General features: G+C 44.4%; 1 protein-coding gene across 6 annotated transcripts in view; it reads right to left on the reverse strand.

Annotated features, from left to right (window-relative positions):
• The window catches only part of ESRP1 (epithelial splicing regulatory protein 1), a 94,035-nt gene that overhangs the window by 39,910 nt on the left and 30,983 nt on the right, over positions 1-23,142 (reverse strand). For all 6 annotated transcript variants that reach the window (XM_038744763.1, XM_038744767.1, XM_038744765.1 and 3 more), the window contains exons 5-11: positions 18,081-18,179; positions 17,914-17,968; positions 15,875-15,985; positions 15,598-15,730; positions 15,443-15,485; positions 12,429-12,730; positions 2,094-2,312 (exon numbers count right to left, since the gene is read on the reverse strand). In XM_038744763.1, coding sequence (XP_038600691.1) covers positions 2,094-2,312; positions 12,429-12,730; positions 15,443-15,485; positions 15,598-15,730; positions 15,875-15,985; positions 17,914-17,968; positions 18,081-18,179 — 962 coding nt within the window. The remainder of the gene's footprint in view (positions 1-2,093; positions 2,313-12,428; positions 12,731-15,442; positions 15,486-15,597; positions 15,731-15,874; positions 15,986-17,913; positions 17,969-18,080; positions 18,180-23,142) is intronic.

Below are 23,142 nucleotides of genomic sequence, written 5' to 3' on the forward strand. Positions count from 1 at the left end.
CTATGTGCAAAGCACTGTTCTAAGCGCTGGGGAGATTACCAGGTGACCAGGTTGGCCCACAGAGGGCTCAGTCTTAATCCCCATTTTACAGATGAGGTAACAGGCCCAGAGAAGTTAAGTGACTTGCCCAAAGTCACACAGCTGACAAGCGGCGGAGCTGGGATTAGAACCCATTAGAACCATGACCCAGAAGGGTCACTTTGGTGCCACCCTATCGAGGGACGTTCCGGGGAAGGGTTTTCCTTCTTATTTTCAGGGCGCTTTTATAGAGCTGTGTTCAATCCACTACTGCACACCTTTCAATCTGGCACAGGACGAGGGAGTTACTCCCTTAGGAGCAGGTCCCATTTCAGCAGGTTCTGCTGGCAAAGTCAGCTGCAACATTCATTTATTTTCACATGGACGAATGCCCTAGAGACATTTGCCCGGGATGCCCTGCCTTTTAGACCAAGTCATTATACCGGTTTAACTGTTGAGCCTTTCCAAAGTAGCCAATGAAGACCTGCTGGTCAAGGGTCAGCCCACTTTCAACCAATGTTTGAAACTAGAAGCGTGTAAATTAATTGAGTTCTAAACTCACTGTTGACAGGATCAAAACCTGGTGGTTTTAAAATGGCAATGGGGTAGATTTCTAAAACGGGGGAAAGCAGCCCATCCATTTCCCCCTTGGCTTATATAATAGACTCAGCACATACATACTCCGGAGGTAAGACAACTGTCGACCAAAAAAAAAAAAAAAAAAAAAAAAAAAAACCCCAAAAAACAAAAGACAGAGTGCACAAAGTCACTCATAATGCAACTCGTACACTGAGAATATTTAAAAGACTAAGGAGTGTGACTACAACCAGATGAATTACAAAGATGTCCTGAAGAATTTTCTTTTCACTTTTTTAATAAACTGAAATGTGAGAATTTAGATTTTTTTTTTTACAGATCTAAATTAAAAAACATTATGCCTCAAAATTTCGAAGGGTCTTTACTATTTCCAGGTTACAAAAAGACAATGTCATGAATTCTGGTGAAAGATTAATATGTTCACAAAGAGCGATTTGTTTATAGTAATTTTTTTTGGTGTATCACATTCAATACTGTCTTCCTGACAGTAATATAATAATAATGATGGCATTTGTTAAGCACTTACTATGTGCAAAGCACTGTTCTAAGCGCTAGGGAGGATATAAGGTGATCAGGTTGTCCCATGTGGGGCTCACAGTCCTAATCCCCATTTTACAGATGAGGTAACTGAGGCACAGAGAAGTTAAGTGACTTGCCCAAGGTCACACAGCTGACAATTGGTGGAGCCAGGATTTGAACCCATGACCTCTGACTCCCAAGCCTGTACTCTTTCCATTGAGCCATGCTGCTTCTCTAATTTTGTTGTGGTTTGCCTTATCAGGAGCCTTTAAATAATAATAATGGCATTTATTAAGCGCTTACTATGTGCAGAGCATTGTTCTAAGCGCTGGAGAGGTTACAAGGTCATCAAGTTGTCCCACGGGGGGCTCACAGTCTTCATCCCCATTTTACAGATGAGGTAACTGAGGCCCAGAGAAGTTAAGTGACTTGCCTAAAGTCACACAGCCGACAAGTATATGTTTGTATGTATTTATTACTCTATTTTATTTGTACATATTTATTCTATTTATTTTATTTTGCTAATATGTTTTTGTTTTGTTCTCTGTCTCCCCCTTCTAGACTGTGAGCCCACAGTCGGGTAGGGACCGTCTCTATACGTTGCCAACTTGTACTTCCCAAGCACTGAGTGCAGTGCTCTGCACACAGTAGGTGCTCAATAAATACAACTGGATGAATGAAAAATCAATCGTATTTATTGAAAAAGTGGCAGAGCGGGGATTTGAACCCATGACCTCGGACTCCAAAGCCCATGCTCTTTTCCACTGAGCCACACTTTTACCACACATTCAAGGAAAAATACAACAGCGTCAGGATTAGGACTCAGATGCTTCGGACTCGCAGGTCCGTTCTTAACCCCTTAAGCCCCGCTGCTTCTGTACATTTGAGGACGTACCTTTTCTCGACAAGGTCAGGCGCAACAAGGGACCGTTGGGCTATCCCGAAAGTGGCTGACTCACCTGATGATTTAGTACCATGTGAACGCCATGCGTTCGGATATCCGTGGAGAATTCCCCGAGGAATTCCAAGATGTCCTCGATGGTGGCAGCGTATGGAAGGCCTCGCAGACGGATGCAGTCTCTGACATTGGTGGGGGGCACAAACTGCTGAGGTAGAACGGGAATGATAGGCGGGGTTGGAAGTGGAATGAGAGGTGTGGAAGAGAATCTGTTCAGCACCTGCATGCAAAAGAGTATGAGAAAAATCAACTGTATCTGAGTGCTTACTACATGCAGAGCACTGTACTAAGCACTTGGAACAGTACAATAATAATAATAATGGTATTTGTTAAGTGCTTACTGCGTACTAAGCCCTGGTGTGGATACAAGCAAACTGGGTTGACACAGTCCCAGTCCCACATGGGCTCACAGTCTCAATCCCCATTTTCCAGATGAGATAACTGAGGCACAGAGAAGTGACTTGCCCAAGGTCACACAGCAGACAAGTAGTGGAGCTAGGATTAGAACTCATGGCTTTCTAACTCCCAGGCCCATGCTCTACCTATCACGGTTCCCTGCTCACAATCAATCAATCGTATTTATTGAGCGCTTACTGTGTGCAGAGTGCTGGACTAAGCGCTTGGGAAGTACAAGTTGGCAACATATAGAGACAGTCCCTACCCAACAGTGGGCTCACAGTCTAGAAGGGGGAGACAGAGAAAAAAAACAAACATACTAACACAATAAAATAGAATAGATATGTACAAGTAAAATAGAGTAATAAATATGTACAAACATATATATTTATATACAGGTGCTGTGGGGAAGGGAAGGAGGTAAGACGGTGGGGATGGAGAGGGGGACAAAGGGGAGAGGAAGGAGGGGGCTCAGTCTGGGAAGGCCATCCTTACAGGCTAGGGGGGTTGGAAGAAATAATTTAAGATGGTTTCTTTTCACGGGAATCAGGTTCAGCTTTCCCTAAAGGACTGCCACTATGAAGTATTTGAAGGGAAATAGATCTGCTGGGCTTTCTCAAGATCAGATAATAGAAATAATTATGGTATTTAAGCGCTTACTATGTGCCAAGCACTGTTCTAAGCGCTGGGGTAGATACAAGGTACTCTTTGAAGTCAAAAGTGCTTAAAAAACCCCCATTAAAAATATTCACTGTCTTGCAGAATCCTTAGTTTATCACTGTGCCGCTTGAAGAGTGAGCTGTTACACCCAAGGGATTGGACTGTGCAGTTCTGCCACCACCGCTGATTATTCAAAAGGAAGCGACAACTCAGGTGAGACTGCAGCAAGCACAGCCCCTAGAGAGAACCTCCATAAAAAGGTGAGAGGGATAAAGAGACCATCAAATTGATTGTTCCATCCCCAGACTTGTGATTAAAGCCAGGGTTCGTGAAACGTGACCCTACTGAGAATTTTTCAGCATTTGCCATCCTCCACTGAAGGTCAATAAAAGGTTCTGGTGAAAACTCAATGGTGAAAATTCCCAGTCCAAACTTCAAGTCCCCTTGCTGCCGTGCTTCTGGCTCTTTTTTGGATCAAAGCAGGGGCAAGATTCATTCAATCATATTTACTGAGCGCTTACTTATTGAGTACAGTGCAGAGCACTGTACTAAGCGCTTGATGAAGTTCAAAGGAGATGAAGTTCAAAGGAGAGGAGCGGGAGAAAACCACAACGTTTGCCCAATTGTTAAAGAGGCACCGCATTTTCACTAAGCGCTTGATGAAGTTCAAAGGAGAGTTACAGGAGAGGAGCAGGAGAAAACCACCCCGTTTGCCCAGCTGTTAAAGAGGCACCGCATTTTCAGTTCAGCCCTAATAACCTCGCAAGGTTAGAATCTCCAGGGATCGCTCTGTGTTTTCTTATGCTGCGTAGTGTTCAGTCTAAAGCTGGAGCCAACTGCAGCTCTTCACATGCTCTGCGGCTCGTCGTTTATCATCTTCATCCTATCTGTAGTGGGGGTTGCAATGTGCCCTAGCTCCAATCGACCGTATTTATTGAGCACTTACTATCTCCCTTCAAGGCCCTGCTGAGAGCTCACCTCCTCCAGGAGGCCTTCCCAGACTGAGCCCTTTCCTTCCTCTCCCCCTCTTCCCCCTCTCCATCCCCCCATCCTACCTCCTTCCCTTCCCCACAGCACCTGTATATATGTATATATGGTTGTACATATTCATTACTCTATTTATTTATTTATTTATTTATTTTACTTGTACATATCTATCCTATTTATTTTATTTTGTTGGTATGTTTGGTTTTGTTCTCTGTCTCCCCCTTTTAGACTGTGAGCCCACTGTTGGGTAGGGACTGTCTCTATGTGTTGCCAATTTGTACTTCCCAAGCGCTTAGTACAGTGCTCTGCACATAGTAAGCGCTCAATAAATACGACTGATGATGATGATGATGATGATGTGTTAGAGCACTGTACTAAGTTCTTGGGAGAGTACAACATAACAGAGTGGGCAGACACGTTCCCTGCTCACAGTGAGTTTACAGTCTAGAGGGGGGGACAGATGGTAATGTAAATAAGCATGTACTTTTGACAGCACTTTGGACCCCAGTTTATGTAGGCCCAGCCTGGGAGGGGCATGCCCCATCCCCCGGCCTTCCCCCTTCCTTCCTCTCCCATCACTGCGTCCAACAGCCCTGATTCCTTGGCTGTCTCGCTCACCACCCCCACCACAGCCTGCTGACCCACGAACGCCTGCTCTCCACCACTTACATAGCATGTATGAGGACTGCAAATAAAAATGGCAAGCTGATGGTGGACAGTATTTGATTTGTGGCTGCAAATCACCCAGGTCTTAACTTCCCTAAACAGATGGGTCTCCTATTCCAAACAAACAAAAAAAACCCCCCTCAGCATCCCCTTCACTGGGAATATCAAGGCCATGAGAAGCCCCATGGCTTAGTGGTTAAAGCACAGGCCTGGGAATCAGAAGGAACTGGATTCTAATCCCAAATCTGCCATTTGTCTGCCGTGTGACCTTGGGCAAGTCGCTTCATTTCTCTGTGCCTCTAACTTTATCTGTGAAATGGGGATTAAGACTGTGAGTTCTATGTAGGGCAGGGATTGAGTCCATCCTGACTAGCTTTTATCTACCCCAGCACTTAGAACAGTGCCTAGCACATAGCAAGATCAACAAGTACCGTTTAAAAAAAATAAAACCAAAAACTCTCCCACTGGGTTTTGGTTCAGGAACACTGCGCTCAACAAAAGTTAGGACAACCTTTTCTATGGTGCATGCATTAGTCATTCAACTTTATGGGTGCACATGTTACATTTACCCATATCATAACACTGCCCTGATTGTTAGGAGTATTTGGGCTAGCTTATCTGCAAAACAGAGATAAGAAGTTGAATTTCTACTTGTAGGATTTCCAAGACAAAGTACTACATCAAACCTGGCCCCTCTACTCACAAAAAACCTTTAACAACAAAAAAAAAAAAGTGCAGAGAGTATTATTGGGTGAAAACAAAGTGGGAATGGAGTTTTGGGAGGACTGACTGTGGGATATCCAGTTGATTCAACCGCTTTGTTCAGGGTGTCCATTTAACTGGGAATGTATCATATATGCAATATACTTAGCTTGATATATAGCTAGTTCGCATTTGATATTCACTCCAAAGCACTTAGGTACCTATCTTTACTTATGTTAATGTCCACCACCCCCTTCAAACTGTCAACTCATCATGGGCAGGGGATGTGTCTGCCAACTCTGTTGCATTGTACTCTCCCAAGCACTTAGTATAGTGCTCTATACATTGTAAGTGCTCAATAACGGTCATTGACTGACAGTTCTTCAACAGCACTAGAGCTGTGTTTTCACAAAACTTTCTGTTGAAGGAAACTCGTGTTCTGAAACTTGAAGCAGAAACAAGCAGTTTTTTTTCGATAATGCAGCTCAGCAAGCCCAAACAGGCTTGCGTTGTTGGCAGAATGTTCCCTAATCCGGCTATTGCCCCATTTCCCTGCTCCCATTCCTATGCACACTCCTAAAACGGGTTGGTCCTCTCCACCAACGCTCTTCTTGACCCTCTGCAATCCATTGTCAAACCCTTCACTCAACTGAGACTGCTTCCTCCAAAGTCACAATAGCCTCTCGTGGCCAAGTCTGAAGGACTACAGTAAATCTGGATTCTCCTTAATTTCTCTTCTGCTTTTGACATCCCCAACTATTCCCACTTCGTCGAAAAGCTTTCAAGATTTGGCTTGCTAAGAGTACTATTTAGCAGCGTGGCTCAGTGGAAAGAGTACGGGCTTGGGAGTTAGAGGTCATGGGTTCAAATCCCAGCTCTGCCAATTGTCAGCTGTGTGACTTTGGGCAAGTCACTTAACTTCTCTGGGCCTCGGTTACCTCATCTGTAAAATGGAGATTAAGACTGTGAGCCCCAGGTGGGACAACCTGATCACCTTGTATCTTCCCCAGCGCTTAGAACAGTGCTTTGCACATAGTAAGCGCTTAACAAATGCCATCATTTTTAGTTATTTATTATTTTCCTACCTCTCTGACCACTCCTCCATTTTATTCACTATGGCCCAAGGCTCTGTTCTAGATCCTCTACGCTTAACGTTTCAAACCCACTCTCTCGGACATGTCATCCTCACAAGGCTTCAGCTAACACCTCTATTCAGGTGACTCTCAGACTTACGTCCCGGCCTGACTTCTCATCTCACATTCATTCATTCAATTGTATTTACTGAGCACTTACTGTGTGCAGAGCACTGTACTAAGCACTTGGGAAGTACACATTGCTGCCTGCCTCCAAGACCTCACTATTTGGATGCCCTGCTGGCATCTTAAACTCAGTGTACCTAGAATAGCACTCCTCAACTTACCTATCACCGCCGTTCTCTTGTCCACGTCCTGCCTCTGGCCTGGAACGTCCTCCCAACTCACATCCGACAGACAATTACTCTACCCCCATTCAAAGCCCTATTGAAGGCAAATCTTCTTCAAGAATCCTTCCCTGATTAAGCTCTCATTTCCCCTTCCCCTACTCCTTTCTGTGTCGCCTGATTTGCTCCCTTTATTCATTGCCTCTCCCAGCCCCACAGCACTTATGTACGGTACCTGTAATTTATCTATTTATATTAATGCCCGTCTCCCCGTCTGCACTTCAAGCTCGTTGTGGACGGGGAATGTGTCTGCTTACTGTTATATCGTACTGTGTGCAGAGCACTGTACTAAGCGCTCAATAAATACAATTGACAGAACTGTTGTGTTGTGAACACAACCACCCCAGTATCAACCTCATCCCGAAAGGCCACAATCAATCCAATTTGAGTGTTTACCGTGTATAGAGCACTACAATAGAGTTGGTAGACAGTTCCCTTCCCAGAATGAGCTCACAATCTCACTATAATCCTTAACTTTCGGCTAGCGGTAAACTCTCAAGTTCACTCTACTGCCAGTTCTTGCTAGTTTTTCCTGCATATCTCCCAATCAATCAATCAATCATATTTATTGAGCGCTTACTGTGTGCAGAGCACTGTACTAAGCACTTAGGAAGTACAAGTTGGCAACATATAGAGATGGTCCCTACCCAATAGTGGGCTCACAGTCTAGTCCCAGACCTGCCCCTTCTTCTCCAGCCAAACTGTTCCCACCCCGGTCTGAGATCTGATCTTGCCATGGCAGGAACTACTGCAAAAGCCTCCCCGCTGGTCTCCCAGCCTCAACCCCAGTGAGATTCTTCTTCCCACAACTGCCCTGATCGTCATCCTGAAGCATCACTCAGTCCACTTCTCACCTCAAAACCCTTTACTGGATTCCTGTGAGTCTCCACATCAAATACAACTCCTCCATCTGACCCTAACCAACCTATCTGTCCTCTTCACCTGCCTATCCTCCAACTCCACAACTTCATACGGCCAACCACCTAGCTGTAACTTGCTCTAGCCTCTCCTGCCTCCATCTCCTCATTCCGCTCCCCTGACGTGCAACTCCCTACCTTCTTACATTACATAGTCAACTCTTTCCTCCTCCAAATTCCCCAATTAATTTCCCATCACCTTGAGACAATGCTATTTGGGTGTCAAATTAACTTTGCCTTAAAAGAAAATAATATTAGCGGGATTTGTTAAGCACCTGCTATGTACCAAATACTGTACTAAATACTAGGGTAGGTATACGATAAATAGATCAAGTGATCCCTGTTCCAAACCAGGCTCAGTCTATGGTGGGGAAAGGGAGAACAGTTATTGTATTCCCAGTTTACAGATAAGGAAACTGAGGCCTGAAAGTTAAGTGACTTGTCCAAGGTCACACAGCAGGCAAATGGTGGCGCCAGGATTAGAACCTAGTCCCCTTAAGCCCACAGCCATGTTCTTTCCACTAGGCCATGCTGCTTCTCTGAGTGTGTCTTCTGCTGAGCTCAACTGGATCTAATTTCCAGAGATAAATATTAGGCTCCACGGCCTACAGAACACTTGACGATAGGTTTAACATTAATGGTCTTTAAGATCTATTAATAAATGCTTAGCCTGCCCCCCAAGATTTCTGTACCCCCCCAAAACATTAGAATTGCTCCCTAATTTATAAGTCAATTTTACAACTAATTTTCCCTTTATCATTAGTCAACTTCACTAAGTACCCACTGCACATCCTTTGTACAACAGAGACTTGGAATTTTGAATGCCAACTGAATAAATATGCATAGTGTTCAGTTAAGCAATTATATATATTTCCCCTTTAGAGCCATCAAAACAATTTACTCCTTAAGGAAACTGCCACAAAATTTTCTGTCGAGATGTGGCGGGGGAGAAAAGGGAAGAATGAAGGTGGGGGCGGAGGGGAAGGAGGCTCCTCACAGTGTATAGCTGCCACACTCATCTGGGCAGTGCGTGTGCCCAATAATTCTGGTACAACTCTGGAAGCAAATGAATGAGTCCATCTACCCTCACTTATAATAATAACCGTATTTGTTAAGCACTTAGTATGCGCAAAGCACTGTTCTAAGCGCTGGAAAAAAGTGATCAGGTTGTCCCACGTGGGGCTCATAGTCTTAATCTCCCTTTTACAGATGAGGGAACTGAGGCACAGAGAAGTGAATTGACTTGCCCAAAGTCACACAGCTGACAAGTGGAGGAGCCGGGATTTGAACTGATGACCTCTGACTCCAAAGCCCGGGCTCTTTCCACTGAGCCACGCTGCTTCACTTATAACAGCAACTGGGGCTGCCTCCCTCTTATTTCAGTGTCCCTTCCCCCCACTCCCTCTCAGCTTGAATTATCATCATGAATATTATTACTGCAGTTGTTAAGTACTTACTATGTGTCAAGCACCGTTGTAAGCACTGGGGTACATACAAGTTAATCAGGAAGGCCAGTCTCTGTCACACATGGGGCTCACAGCGTAAGCAGGAGGGAGAACAGGCACTTGAACCCTCATTTTACAGACGAGGGAACTGAGGCAGGGAAATCAAGTGACTTGCCCATAGTCACAAGGCAGGCAAGTGGCAGAGCAAGGATCAGAACACAAGTCTTTTGGCTCCCAAGCCCGTGCATGATCTTTCCACTGGGCCACAGCTGTGTCTCTTGAATCTCTTCACAGTACCTCGTTCTCGCCTGTCCCGCCATCGACCCCCAGCCCACGTCATCCCCCGGGCCTGGAATGCCCTCCCTCTGCCCATCCGCCAAGCTCGCTCTCTTCCTCCCTTCAAGGCCCTACTGAGAGCTCACCTCCTCCAGGAGGCCTTCCCAGACTGAGCCCCTTCCTTCCTCTCCCCTTCGTCCCCCTCTCCATCCCCCCCATCTTACCTCCTTCCCTTCCCCACAGCACCTGTATATATGTATATATGTTTGTACATATTTATTACTCTATTCATTTATTTATTTTACTTGTACGTATCTATTCTATTTATTTTATTTTGTTAGTATGTTTGGTTTTGTTCTCTGTCTCCCCCTTTTAGACCGTGAGCCCACTGTTGGGTAGGGACTGTCTCTATATGTTGCCAATCTGTACTTCCCAACTGCTTAGTACAGTGCTCTGCACACAGTAAGCGCTCAATAAATACGATTGATGATGATGATGAAATGCTTTAAGTTTTCCAGGTCTATGAGAACCCAGGAAGGATTTCCCAGGGGCACTTGATTTAACCCAAAAGTATACAGTACAGTTTTCAACTTGACATCATTTCCCATTCCACAGGAATCAGACTATTTATAAAATCCGGTAGAGGACAAATCTGGTACAACTGGATTTATATATACACGCATTGGGCCACGGATCAAGGAAGAGACTCCCATGACACATATGTACATACCCGTCATGCATTTATAATAATGTCTGCATCCCCCTCTACAATGTAAGCTGACTGTGGGCAGGGATTGTGTCTATCAACTCTGTTATATTGTACTTTCCCCAGCGCTTGGTACAGTGCACTGCACACAGTAAGCACTCAAAACATACGGTTGATTGACCAACCCCTGAAAGCCAAGCTGTCACCTGGTTTTTACTGACTGCAAAGTAAGTCAGAAAACACTCTTTCTTCCATGCTCCCATCATGGTAATCAATGTAAATACCATGTTTGGCAAGCAAAGGGCACTTTGAAAAAAATCAAACAAAACTGCTCGGCACACAGTAAGCGCTCAACAAATACGACATTGAATGAATGAAAAAGTCAATACCTGAGCTAAATGAACGTCCACTTTAAAAAAGCAGCACAGACCTAGGAATCAGAGGATCTGGGTTCTAATCCTGACTGCCACATCTGCTGGATGACCTTGGGCAAGTCACAACTTTCCTGGGTCTCAGTTTCCTCAACAGGAAAATGGGGATTCGATACCTAGTCACCCTCCTAGTTAGACTAAGCGCCGTATATGGGGACAGGGACCAACCTAACAGACTTGTATCTACCCCAGCGCTCAGAACAGTGCTTTATTACACACAGTAATAAAGAAATTCTAAAAAATGCAAACGCAAAAGCCCACCAACTCCACTTTACTTCTCAACAGCTATGAAAAGGCATGCTAAAGGAATAATCTTTGAACAGAGATCTATATCTTATTCAGAATTAAGTGAAGAAAACAGGAGATAACCAAGAATACAGGCTATGGTATCTAATCTAATTTCCAGGGCCTTGATCGGGGGTCAAAAAGCCAGGCTCAAGTCTGGATTTTCCTCACTGCATCATGAACCAGGAGTAAAGTGTCAGTCTCTTTGTGACCTAGATGCCATCTTTTAAATTAACACAGAACCTGCCATCTAAGTTTCACAGCAGCCCTCATTTTCTCCCTTCCCAGTACGCAGAAGCTTACACACATGTGGTATTACCCTCTCACTTTTTTTGTAAATTCTTTCCATTTTAGTCCAGGAGTGTGTATGTGATGCCAGGTTACTGAAAAACTAGAAGAGGTCACCAAGGGAGATCGGAGCCCTCCTCGAGAGCATTTCTAGAATTGGGCAGTATCCTCTCGGTGATGAAAGGAAACCAACTAGATAACTTGAAGGTGCTACTTATACAGTGCCTAAGTGCTCAATAAATACCACTGATTGGAAGCTCTTCAAGGGAAGGACTTGAGTCTCTACTTCTAGGAGACAGTATGGGCTGCTTGAAGAACATGGGTCTGAGTCAGAAAACTCTGGGTTTTAGTCTATGTCTACCACTGGCCTGCTGTGTGACTTTGGACAATTCACTTGGCTTCTCCGAGCTTCGATTTCACAATCTGCAAACGGTAACAGCATTATGCACCCATCCCCCTCACCACCTCCGCCACACACAGAGATGCTGGGGGAATCAAGCTATTGATGTGAAACGTTCTGGAAAAGATCTGAAGCTTGGTACAGATTTGAGTTATTATACCCTGCATGGGTTCCAAGTACCGTACCTTTTGTATAAAAGGTACCCAAATTGATAAAGCTGATGATCGGTTTCTCACAAGGTAGAATTTTAGGGTTAGATAGCAGGTTGCCAAGTATTTTGTAGTTGAAATGCTATTCATTAAGGGGGTTAGTGCCAAATTCTCATCCAAGCCCACCCTTAAAAAACAGCTTAAAGGAAATCAAAAGCCTTTCTTAGACTTGAAGCTTTTAAGCAACGTGGCTAGAAGCAGCGTGGCTCAGTGGAAAGAGCCCGGGCTTTGGAGTCAGAGGTCACGGGTTCAAATCCCAGCTCCGCCAACTGTCAGCTGTGTGACTTTGCGCAGGTCACTTCACTTCTCCGGGCCTCAGTTAACTCATCTGCAAAATGGGGATTAAGACTGTGAGCCCCCCGTGCGACAACCTGATCACCCTGTAACCTCCCCAGTGCTTAGAACAGTGATTTGCATATAGTAAGTTCTTAATAAATGCCATTATTATTATTATTAAGGAACAACAGTCCACACGTTACTGAACCAACCTGCTGAACTTCGGCTGCTGTGCTCCTGAAGAGTTCAATGTATCTTTTACCTAGCAAATCCTTGTGCTTCCTCAGCGCGTTTTGAGCGTATTCCTCACAAGCAAACAGGACAAAAGCATCACCGGTTGGCCTGCCATCAGGGTAAGTGACAAAAAGAATTCCTTCCTTTCCGCCTGTGATGGGGCAATGTTGCCCGAAGAAGGCCGACACTTCATCAGCAGTGGCAGTGAACGGGAGTCCTCGCATACGGACGATCACTTGGTTTTCTTTGGACAAAAACTGAGCTACTTCATTGGACGTACCTAGGGAATCACACACAGAGAGAACAAGAGGGAACAAGTCAAGACACCATTCTGGAAGGTAAAATCCAAGGCCGCTTTTGTAGTAGAGAAAGGTTCTCAGCCTCCCCATCAGATCTTCCCCTTTTTTCTGAAACTCATATCTAACACCTCTCCCAGAACATCACTGTGTTCTGAAAACACGACTCGGAAGTCTGGAACACAAAACACTGGTTCTAAAATGTTTGTTTTTTAATTTTTTTTCTTTTGGAGGATTGGGGCAGGGAGAGGGGAGACATTGAACCTTCTGTTTAACTGTGTACGGCCACCTTGAAGCCCCCCAAACTAGTGGCTAGTGCTGACTAGTCAGTTGCAGGACTCGTTTGGAACCCCGTAAGTCCGTAACACATTGTGATGAACAACATCTCAGGGCATGTAAGCTCATTTCTCCCACCACGAAGGAATCCTATGAGTGTTTAGGACTCAGGTGTTAAGATTTTACAATACTTTTCCAGTTTTACGCATAGGTCACTGGGGCTCATCGGGAGCAGGGAATGTGTCCACCAACTATGTTCTACTGTGCTCGCCCAGGCGTTTAGTACAGAGTTCTGCAGGCAGTAAACGCTAAATGAATACTAGTGATTGACTGGGGCAGAGGAGGAGCTATTTGGTCCCTATTTGATCAAAAGTCAGGGAACATGTTTTTTAAATCCTACAGCACTAGAAGAAGCTTTTCCCTTGTTGGAATTTTTTTTTTGTCTATAAGCTGATTTATGTCAACTGGTCCCAAATTCTTGTTCAAAAGGGATTTAGGTACCACGCATGTATTTAGATATTGGGGGCAGGCAAATGAACGTCAAGCATTCTTCAACAGCCAGAACGAGTAACGGTCACTCCTCATTCTAATAATGGTTGTCCTCTTCCAATGCTGTCACAATTACTGTGGCCACTCAATTGTTCCTTCAAGGGTGCCCGAAAGAGCCTCCTTCTGTCGTTTTCTTTTATTCCTGGACGCAGGTATGGGTTTATGCCCCTGGCAGCTTCACCAGAACCACTTGGCTGGAGTTCTTACAGTGTGAGCCCAAATTGAACAAGGACACTGTCTTTTTTATGGCATTTGTTAAGCGTTTACTATGTGCCAGGCACTGTACTAAGCGCTGGGGTAGATTCATTCAATTGTATTTATTGAGCACTTACTGTGCGTAGAGCACTGTACTAAGTGCTTGGGAAGTACAATTCAGCAAGAAATAGGGTAGATAAAAGTTAATCAGGTTGGACAGTCCCTGTCCCACATTGGTTTCGGTCTCAATCCCCATGAGGTAACCAAAGCACAGAGAAGTGAAGTCACTTGCCCCAGGTCACAGAGCAGACAAGTGGTGAAGCCAGGATTAGAAACCAGGTCCTTCTGACTCCCGGGAAAATGTTCTAGCCACTAGGTCGTGCTGCTTTTAATTCCCACCTTTGTATTCTCTCCCAGAACTTAGTACAGCGCTTAATAAAAACTATTACTACAACATTGGAAAGTGTTGAACAGGGAGCAGAGCAGTGGCAATAATATTAAGGTGATCTTAAAATAATGCTAAAACAATTTTGAAAAGTAAACTACAAAGGTAGGTTGTACTGTGATTTGTTTCCCCGTCTAAATAAATCAATTCACAGAAGTATATATGTGACAAAGACTGGCATGTCACATGAGAAGCAGCGTGGCTCAGTGGAAAGAGCATGGGCTTTGGAGTCAGGGGTCAGGGGTTCAAATCCTGGCTCTGCCACTTGTCAGCTGTGTGACTTTGGGCAAGTCCACTTCTCTGAGCCTCAATTCCCTCATCTGTAAAATGGGGATGAAGACTGTGAGCCCCACGTGGGACAACCTGATCACCTTGTATCCCCCCAGTGCTTAGAACAGTGCTTTGCACATAGTAAGTGCTCAATAAATGCCATCATTATTATTATTATTATTATTCTCTGGCCTCAATTACCTCATCTGTAAAATAGGGATTAAGACTGTGAGCCCCCCGTGGGACAACCTGATCACCTTGTAACCTCTCCAGCGCTTAGAACAGTGCTTTGCACATAGTAAGCGCTTAATTAATGCCATCACTATTATTATGTAAATTCATTTCTAAAGGATTTAGCCACATGGTGGTTTGACCAGAACAATATCAATTCTAAGCATAAATATTTATCTGCCTGGCACTATTAAAGCTCTGTGAAATGCACAATTTAGTACGCTTTCTGTTTTTTGAAAGCACATGTACATAACAGGGTAGAAACCTTAAGAAATAAATATGAAGGGACCCCCCACAACATGCAAACAGCAGAATTACCAGGATGCCAAAAGGACTGTTACAGTTGTACTTGATTTAAGTGGTCAAAAACAGTTCGAAATCATGCAACACTCAGCTGGAAATTTATTGTTACTTTACAAATACAGAGTAGCAGTGCAGGCTAGTGGATAGAACACAGGCTTGGGAGTCAGAAGGACCTGGGTTCTAATCCTGCCTCTGCCGCGTATCTGCCATATGGCCTTCGGCAAGTCACTTAACTTCTCCGTGCCTCAGTAATCTCATCTGTAAAACGGGGATTAAGACCGAGTCCTATGTGGAAGGGGGACTACGTTCAATCTGATTAACCTGTACCCACCTCAGCACTTAGTGCCTGGCACATTGTAAGCGCTTAAAAAATACCAGTTAAAAAGATAAATAAATCACGGACGGTGATCATACAAGAATCACTTACCACCTGCAATTTTCAGGAAGTCTTCACCCGTTGCTTTGTAAACCTAAAGCGAGTGAGAGGGAAATTAAAACAGTCAGGCTTTCTGACCATCCCAGCCATCCTCTCACACCAGAGTGTTGACAGAGAGAAAGAAGCCCCGGGTTTCCGTAACATACCTCAATGTACCGATTCCCCATGTGGTGCTTGTGCCGTTGTAGTGCTAGATCTCTGTGCTCTTCACTTACAAACCTGACTAGAGCTTCTCCATTCCTTCTGCCCTGCGCATTGAGACAGAGTGCAGCACCTCCCCTTAAAGGATAAAAAATTCAGAGTGAGGAGACAGGTGGATGGGAGTGAGGAGAACAGGGTGGAAAAAGAAAGAGAACAAGAATCCCTCTCTCGTTGCAAAGTCAAAAATAGATTTTTTTTTAAAAAGACACACCCAAAACTTACTTAGCAATATTAAGGCCTTTGAAGAATCTTGCAATGTCTTGATCAGATGATTGCCAGGGTAAGCCTCTTGCTCTGACTATGGTGTTATCATCAATAAGTTCCATCTTGCTGCTATGTATCAAATGAACACTTTAGAACCTTCAACACACCACAGACCTTGCATTTTACACCCGAAATCTGAACCACCAATTCCCTTGCTAGGATTTTAACTTTAGTCATAGACTTTGGAACGGTGTTACAGTGGATGACGGGGCATTACTGACAGCCACACACTGTTAGGCCATGAAGACACCATTTTGAAGAAAAGGTGGTGTGGGAACGCCCAACTGTTTCCACAATGAGTCACCTGCCTATCACCCAAACGTTAAACATGTTCTAATATTTGCCTTCCCTATATATTTATTCTTCAGCAGTCCAAGAAGTCTCGATCATCCAAATCAACTTGCACGGGGCTCAAAATTTCACTTGCCCAGGCAAAAAGTTTCATGGTCAAAAAACACACTGAACAAGTTTTCGGAAATTTTTGCCACTTTAAAATCATTTCATATACTGTCATTCACTGTTCATTTTTTTTAAACACGTGCCATTGTTCCTAGGTCCTTGGTGGCATCATAGTTATTTCAGTTATACTTATAAAGGAGAAGGACACTCTGTGACCCACTGCGAGTTATTTCCTTTGCTCTTAGCGCCTATTCCAGGATATTCTCACCTAGCAGCAAATTCCAGTAATTCACCTGATGAAGTTTAATGCTAAGGTTGCCAGAGACTTCTTAGAGATCCTTAACTCTACCCTGACTTTCCCTCCCTTTCACGAGGAAGAAGAGGGAGAGGAATGGCTTGAAGACAGAATTTCATCCCCTTTCCCAGAAGTATCATAGAAGTCATAATCTTAACTTCATTGAAAGAAAAAAAATGGAGAAACCTGTGAAATACTTCACCCCTTTCTCTTCTGAATATCTAAGAGGATTTTGTCAATGAGTTCCCCACTTGTTGGGCGAGTTGTCATTTCAGATCCGGACTTACCAGTCCCTCATAATAACCAAGGGAAAACATTCCATATCCCTCCCAGCACCCGCAGTTCCCAACATTCCTCGTACATGGGGCAGAGCCTGGTCTTTTTTGTCAGCTGGGTCGCTCAGAATCCCTCCAAGAAGATTAGCTGTCAGGATGTAGCATGGCACAGCATTGTTCAGTTCCTTGCTAGCCAAACATCTAAACTAGGGAGGCCCCATAGTGGCTGCATGCCACGTACCCAGTGCACAGAACCTTTTAATCTCAGACCAAAGAGAGCAACAGCCAGGTTAAACAAGGGGATGAAGTTGTTCTGTAGCAACCAATATTTAAGTACAATCAATTATATTTATTGAACGCTTACTGTGTGCAGAGCACTTCACAAAACGCTGGGGAGAGTACGATATAATGGAGCTGGAAGACATGCTCTCTGCCCACAGTGGGTCTAGAGGATGAAGAATTCTGTAGTCGTTCAGAAAAGAAATGGAAGTCCACTCAGCTATACCCCTCAGGGAGGTCAATTTCTACTTGCAAACCCCTCCACGACCTGCTGAGCGACTCCCGTGATGCGAGTCGGCCAGGGACAACTCGATTTTATTTCCTGTGCATCAGTCAATTGCTTTTATTGAGCGCTGTGTGCACAGCACTGAATTAAGTGCTTGGGAGAGTACAAAATATAAAAATATAACACATTCCCTGCCCACAAGACACACATCAGCAAATGCTTGCTGCAACTCTAACCTGTCCTTTCTAATCATCGCATGAACCACTTCCAGACACCCTCACTCTAAACATTCTTCTTTACAATGAGCCTTCCAGGTGCCTCAAAGGACAGCCTTATCTTCTATTTCCTAACAGCACCAGAGAAATCATAACAATTTTAACCTTCATTATCCTTGAGGGGGAGAGACCTGGCAAGAATTAAGGGAGATCACAATACGCCGAGGAAGAATGCTTCAGTAACATCCCTCCAAACAAGTAAAAGATTCAAGGGTCATAAAGGGAAATGTTGCCAAACAATTACTTACCAGGTTCCACTCTCAAATTTATAATTTACTCTTTCTGGATCTGAAAACCTGTGATCTACAGAAAGACAGAGCACACGTTGTTATTTTAGCCCAAGCCAAAAGCTGGAGGGAGGGTGGGGGGTGGCGGGGAGTAGGGGGTTGCTCATTATTTCAAGGACAGGGCTTACTGTAAGGTTCCGAAATGAGCGTTAAGATAACATTCCCCATATCTTCAACTTGGGAGGCTCCAAATCGGGAGGTGGAAACGTCCTTGTCGAGACTTAAGCCTGCAAGTTTGAGTTAAGGCAAGACACTGGAAGGAGAGTAGAGTTACTTCGCGGTGAGTCAATATCCCCTCAGTCCCGAGCCAAGGCCGATAAGAAGCCAGGAGGAATGCCCACAAGCTTGAACATTGAGAATTCTTGATTTCTCACTTTGGCTGCCCCCTTGTTTCCCTAGGTGACCCCAGTCCCGACCTTCACCTCCTGGTATCTCAGGCTACCTCTTTGGTAAAATGGATAAATTCACACTGATACCGAAGTGAGGTGGAAAGACAACTAACAAAAATTCTGGAGTTCCAGCAAATGGGTGATGGGCATTAATGTGCTGATTACAATGGCAATAAATTTCACACTTTAACAGAATGCTAGGGAGCAGAGAAGAGAGGATAGTCGAAAAATTGTGTCTCAATCAAAGAATTTTTACTATAAAGTAATTTAAAGGTACACAGCAGACACACAGTTTATGCTCTAGGGTCATAAGTTGTGACTGAGGTCTAAAATTGCTCTTTCACTTAGATTATGCTCACTGCAAAAATGAAACTACTAGATAAAGCAGGAAACAAGATTGCTTGCTGTGAAGACAGGGTTACTGAATATCCTGTGGGGATAAAACCTGTATGGGATTCTAGACTAAGGTCAGATGCCTCTGAGGTTTGAATTTTATCAGAAATATCCTTGCTTTCCAGAACTACATTCTAATCAGTAAATGGAGTTTGAGTACTTACTGTATTTAGAGCATTGTACCACATGCTTGGGAGAACACACGACAACAGAGTCGGTAGACACATTCCCTGCCCACAACAATCTAAGTCACGAAGAGGGAGGTAGACTTTAATATAAATAAGTTGGAGGATAAGGTGAGTATCAAATGCCCAAAGAGTACAGATTCAAATTTATCACTCTTCTCCGTGTTTCCGATCTCTTCCTTTCCCCACCCAACTGATACACACCTCCCCATCTGGCAAGATGCACAAAAACAGTATATTGATTAGAGGGTATCGCTCCCTGCCATGGAAAGGGGCAGCCCTCTGTCTACAGGGCAAGGAAGTCTTAGATTATTTTGCCACAGCATCACATTAATCAATGGCAATTATTGGATGTCTGAGAAAAAGCCACTGTACTAAGCACTTGGGAGAGTGCAGCATAATCCCGTCACTCCTCCCCTCAAGGCCCTACTGAGAGCTCACCTCCTCCAGGAGGCCTTCCCAGACTGAGCCCCTTCCTTCCTCTCCCCCTCGTCCCCCTCTCCATCCCCCCATCTTACCTCCTTCCCTTCCCCACAGCACCTGTATATATATGTATATATGTTTGTACATATTTATTACTCTATTTATTTTACTTGTACAGATCTATTCTATTTATTTTATTTTGTCAGTATGTTTGGTTTTGTTCTCTGTCTCTCCCTTTTAGACTGTGAGCCCACTGTTGGGTAGGGACTGTCTCTATATGTTGCCAACTTCTACTTCCCCAGCGCTTAGTACAGTGCTCTGCACACAGTAAGCGCTCAATAAATACAATTGATGATGATGATGATGATGACTTCTACCTTCCTAAAATCCACCCCTTCCTCTCCAAACTGCTACCACATTAATCCAAGCACTTACCCTATCCCACCTTGATTATTATATCAGCTCTTGTGGATATCTCCCTGCCTCCTGTCTCTCCCCACTCCAGTCCATACTCCAACTCTGCTGCCCGGATCATTTTCCTTCAGGAACATTCAGACCATGTTTCCCCACTCCTCAAGAAATTCCAGTGGTTGCCCATTCACCTCCACAAACAAACTCTTCACCATTAGCTTTACAGCACTCAATCACCTTGCCCCCTCTGACCTCCCCTCGCTACTCTCCTACTACGACCCAGCCCGCACAGTTTGTTCGCTAATGCCAATCTTCTCATTGCACTTCAACCTTGTATTTCTGGATGCCAAACTCTTGCCCACATCCTGCCTCTGGCTTGGAATGCCTACCTCCTCATATCAGGCAGATAACTGCTCTCCCCCACTTCAAAGCCTTAGTGAAAGCACATCTCCAAGAAGCCTTCCCTGACAAAGCCCTCCTCTTCTCCCACTCCCTTCTGTGTCATCCTGACTTGCTCCCTTCATTTATCCTCCCTCCCAGCCCCACAGCACATATGTATACGTCTCTAGTGTGTTAATTTACATATATTAATCTCCCCCTCTAGACTGTAAGACTCAATAAATACGATTAGACAATACGATTGATGACGATGATGTGAGCTCGTTCTGGATTCTGGACAGGAAACGTGCCTTGGTTGCTACACTTTACTCTCCCAGTGATTAGTACAGTGCTTTGTACACAGTAAGAGCTCAGTAAATACAGTTAAATGAATGAACAATAAGAGAAACCCATGTTAGCTCGCCTCAGGGTACTTTTATTCTAATGGGGGAGGCAGACAAAAATTATTCACAACTGGGGAAAACAGAAGAAACAGGAATCATAATCATTTGAATGCCAGCACAAATAACCAAGTAAATAAAGAAAAGAGGGTGGCCTAATGGATGGAGCACAGGCCTGGGAGTTGGGACGTGGGTTCTAATCCCGGCTCCATCACTTGTCTGCTGTGTGACCCTGGGCAAATCACTTTACTTCTCTGCCTCGGTCTCCTCATCTGTAAAATGGGAACTAGGACTACGAGCCCTGTGTGGGACAGGGATTGTGTCCAACCTGATTATCTTGTATCTACTCCAGTGCCTAATATGGTGCCTGGCACATAGTAAGGACAAGGACAAAGTACAGAAAGGATACTGAGTAGATGCCTACCAACTATATTGCATTGTATTTTCCCAAGCGTAGTTCAGTGCTCAATAAATAGAACTGACTGATTCAATGTTCCACCACTTCACCACACTTCCTGCTGTAGCCAACTCCCTTCTACCCTTCCCTCCCTTCCCCAATCCCACCTCTTTGTTCCCTCTCCTCTACCGGATTAACAACCTTTACCCAATGAACATAAATGATGCCTTTTTGCTGCAGAAATAAAAATCAGAACAGCTGCGCTTAGAATAATGACATCCTGGAGCTCGGGTTATAGATTTACCAAAGTATTCCACAGTAATCTTTAAACTTTCAATGAGTTTGCTTTCTTTCCCCACCAAGGAGCACATGATTTTCCTCACTCTTTTGCTATCTTAGTTCCACTTAAACATGCCCCAACTTGTGCTCACCTCTTCAAGTTACCCAGAGAAAGAGGATCGGGCGATAAAGTGCTATTTTCTTTAAGAGGTCCACAAAAATATCCCGCCATTTACACAGTCCTCGTTGAAGAGTTAATTCTATTTATGCAAATTACAAATATCAAGTAAAAACAGTTCAGCACCAGCTCTTTCCTCCACTGATTTAGAATTATGAAAACTAATGACTTAATGCACGTCTGATCTTGAGTGAAAGGAGGATGAGTTTTATGCCTACTGATTTATGGCTAGTCATGCAATACTTATTCATTTTGCCCTCGGGGAAGTCACAACAGTAAAAACTGGCTTAACAAGCTTTACGAATGGGAGCTAGCAGGAGGAAAGAGGAAAAAGGGGGGTGGGGAGGCCTGACCCAAAGGGAGCAAAATGAACACTCCTGGCCACTTGATAAGTAAAGTGCCATGTTTTCAGGCAGCCAGGAGATGTTGATAGATGTTGATAGATCGGGAATACTCTCCAAACAGGAACAGGCTCATTTTTTCGGTGGCTTCGTTAGCGGAGTGGATTTTCCTGTTCCTGTCATAATGCTTGAAGCTTAAGGGCACACCGGGCAAGGAAACTGAAAGGAGAGATCAAGAACTTTCAGAGTTAAAAGGAACCTAGAGACTATTTACCTATTCGAAAGAAAATGGTCTCGCTTTTCAGGCCCCGTTTAAAGGGAACCAGACCGAATGTGCTCTTTCACAATGACTGCATTAGTTATTGAGTGGCGGAACACATAATTCGATGAACGAAATACCATAATTCCATAAATCGGAGAAACTTGGAAACTTCACACCATACTCAAGCATAACACTGGCCAACAAACTGGACAAAAGGGCTGGGGAGGAGGAAGATGGGGAGGAGAAAGTGAAAGCAAAGACAGCAGAAGGGGTGGCAGCTGAGAACTGGCCCAGGGGAGCCAGAGAAAGGACTAAGCTAGTCCCAGGGCCTCAAATCCTGGGTTCTCGCCACCAGCCATGCCGACCAGTCTCCCCCTGCTCCTGGGCGGAGCTCCCACGGGCCCTTTGGCTGCTGTGTGACCTTGGGCAACTCACTTCATTTCTCTGCCTCAGTTTCCTCATTTGTAAAATGGGGATTAGGATTGTGAGCCCCGTGTGGGCCAGGGACTGGGTCCAACCCAATTGGCCTGTATCCACCCCAGCGCTTACTGCAGTGCCTGGCACACGGTAAGCGATTAATACCAGAATTATTACTATTATTATTAGATATTGACTGGCTGAGCACTTAAAGGTATGTGAGCAGGAGGAACTGTCTGGGTTCTAGTTTACTAAAACAGCAAGGTGTTGCTAAAAATCATCCCAAATAAACTAGAAACCAGTAAAATCGTCCATATTTTTACTTTACAGATATTTTAATCTCAGTAATTTTACCTGAGGTACTGGAATTCTGCTTATTTGAGAAAGAAGCAGTAAGCATAGTGGACGAAGCAGTAAGCATAGTGGACACAGCATGCGCCTGGGAGTTCAAAGGATCTAAATTCTAACTCGAGCTCCACCACTTGTCTGCTGTGTGACCTTGGGCAGGTCACTTCATTTCTCTGCCTCAGTTTCCTGATCTGTAAAAAGGGCATTAAGACTATGAGCCCCATGTGGGACAGGGACTGTGAGCAACCTGATTAGCTTGAAACTAGCCCAGCACTTAGTAAGCACGTAGTAAGCACTTAATGCCACCCCTCAAAAAAAAAAAAGGCAGCACAGTATGGTGGAAGGACAACAAGCCTTTGAGGACCTGGGCTCAAATCCTGGCTCTGCA

The sequence above is a fragment of the Tachyglossus aculeatus genome, chromosome 4 (assembly GCF_015852505.1).
Source record: "Tachyglossus aculeatus isolate mTacAcu1 chromosome 4, mTacAcu1.pri, whole genome shotgun sequence".
NCBI lineage: Eukaryota > Metazoa > Chordata > Mammalia > Monotremata > Tachyglossidae > Tachyglossus > Tachyglossus aculeatus.